We start from the raw sequence: 1,004 nt of genomic DNA on the forward strand, positions 1-1,004 counted from the left end.
ATGTCCGTAGCCTCGCCAGACGAGGGGGGGGGGGGGGGGTGGGGGGGGTCCCTAAAATGGGCTCAGCCAACCAGACATAGGCCTGTATGCACTGATTCACATATACACACACACACACACGCACACACACACACACACACACACACACACACACACACACACAAGAGAAAATGTCAGTGGTTTGGCTAATCCCTGTGTGCATGCTACCACACACAGGTCAGAGCAGGAACTTGCAAGGCTGCCAGTAGTTTTGTGTGTTCACGCTCGTTTTATGCTGAACTTAGAGCTGAAGTTAACAGCAGTAGAGCCACTGTGTGAACCAGTGGCAGTGTGTTGTAACAGTGGTCCCTGGTCCCTCTGACCCCAGTAAACCAGTGACAGTGTAACAGTGGTCGCTGGTCCCTCTGACCCCAGTAAACCAGTGGCAGTGTAACAGTGGTCCCTGGTCCCTCTGACCCCAGTAAACCAGTGGCAGTGTAACAGTGGTCCCTGGTCCCTCTGACCCCAGTAAACCAGTGGCAGTGTAACAGTGGTCCCTGGTCCCTCTGACCCCAGTAAACCAGTGACAGTGTAACAGTGGTCGCTGGTCCCTCTGACCCCAGTAAACCAGTGGCAGTGTAACAGTGGTCCCTGGTCCCTCTGACCCCAGTAAACCAGTGGCAGTGTAACAGTGGTCCCTGGTCCCTCTGACCCCAGTAAACCAGTGACAGTGTAACAGTGGTCCCTGGTCCCTCTGACCCCAGTAAACCAGTGGCAGTGTAACAGTGGTCGCTGGTCCCTCTGACCCCAGTAAACCAGTGTGTTGTAACAGTGGTCGCTGGTCCCTCTGACCCCAGTAAACCAGTGGCAGTGTAACAGTGGCCCCTGGTCCCTCTGATCCCTGTAGATGGAGCAGCTGGAGCAGAGGCTGGTGTCCCTGGAGGAGGAGACTGCGAGACTGAGGGAGGACAAGCGAGAGCTCCTGGAGGCCAACCAGGACCTGATCCACAACCGCCACAACTTCC

At 56.0% G+C, this 1,004-nt stretch overlaps 1 protein-coding gene across 1 annotated transcript in view; it reads left to right on the forward strand.

Moving 5' to 3' along the window:
* The window catches only part of cntln (centlein, centrosomal protein), a gene marked incomplete at its 3' end in the record, with an annotated part of 226,962 nt that overhangs the window by 173,117 nt on the left and 52,841 nt on the right, over positions 1-1,004 (forward strand). The window contains exon 14 of the mRNA XM_084318234.1: positions 887-1,002. Coding sequence (XP_084174360.1) covers positions 887-1,002 — 116 coding nt within the window. The remainder of the gene's footprint in view (positions 1-886; positions 1,003-1,004) is intronic.

The sequence above is a fragment of the Notolepis coatsorum genome, assembly GCF_963971535.1.
Source record: "Notolepis coatsorum genome assembly, chromosome: 7".
NCBI lineage: Eukaryota > Metazoa > Chordata > Actinopteri > Aulopiformes > Paralepididae > Notolepis > Notolepis coatsorum.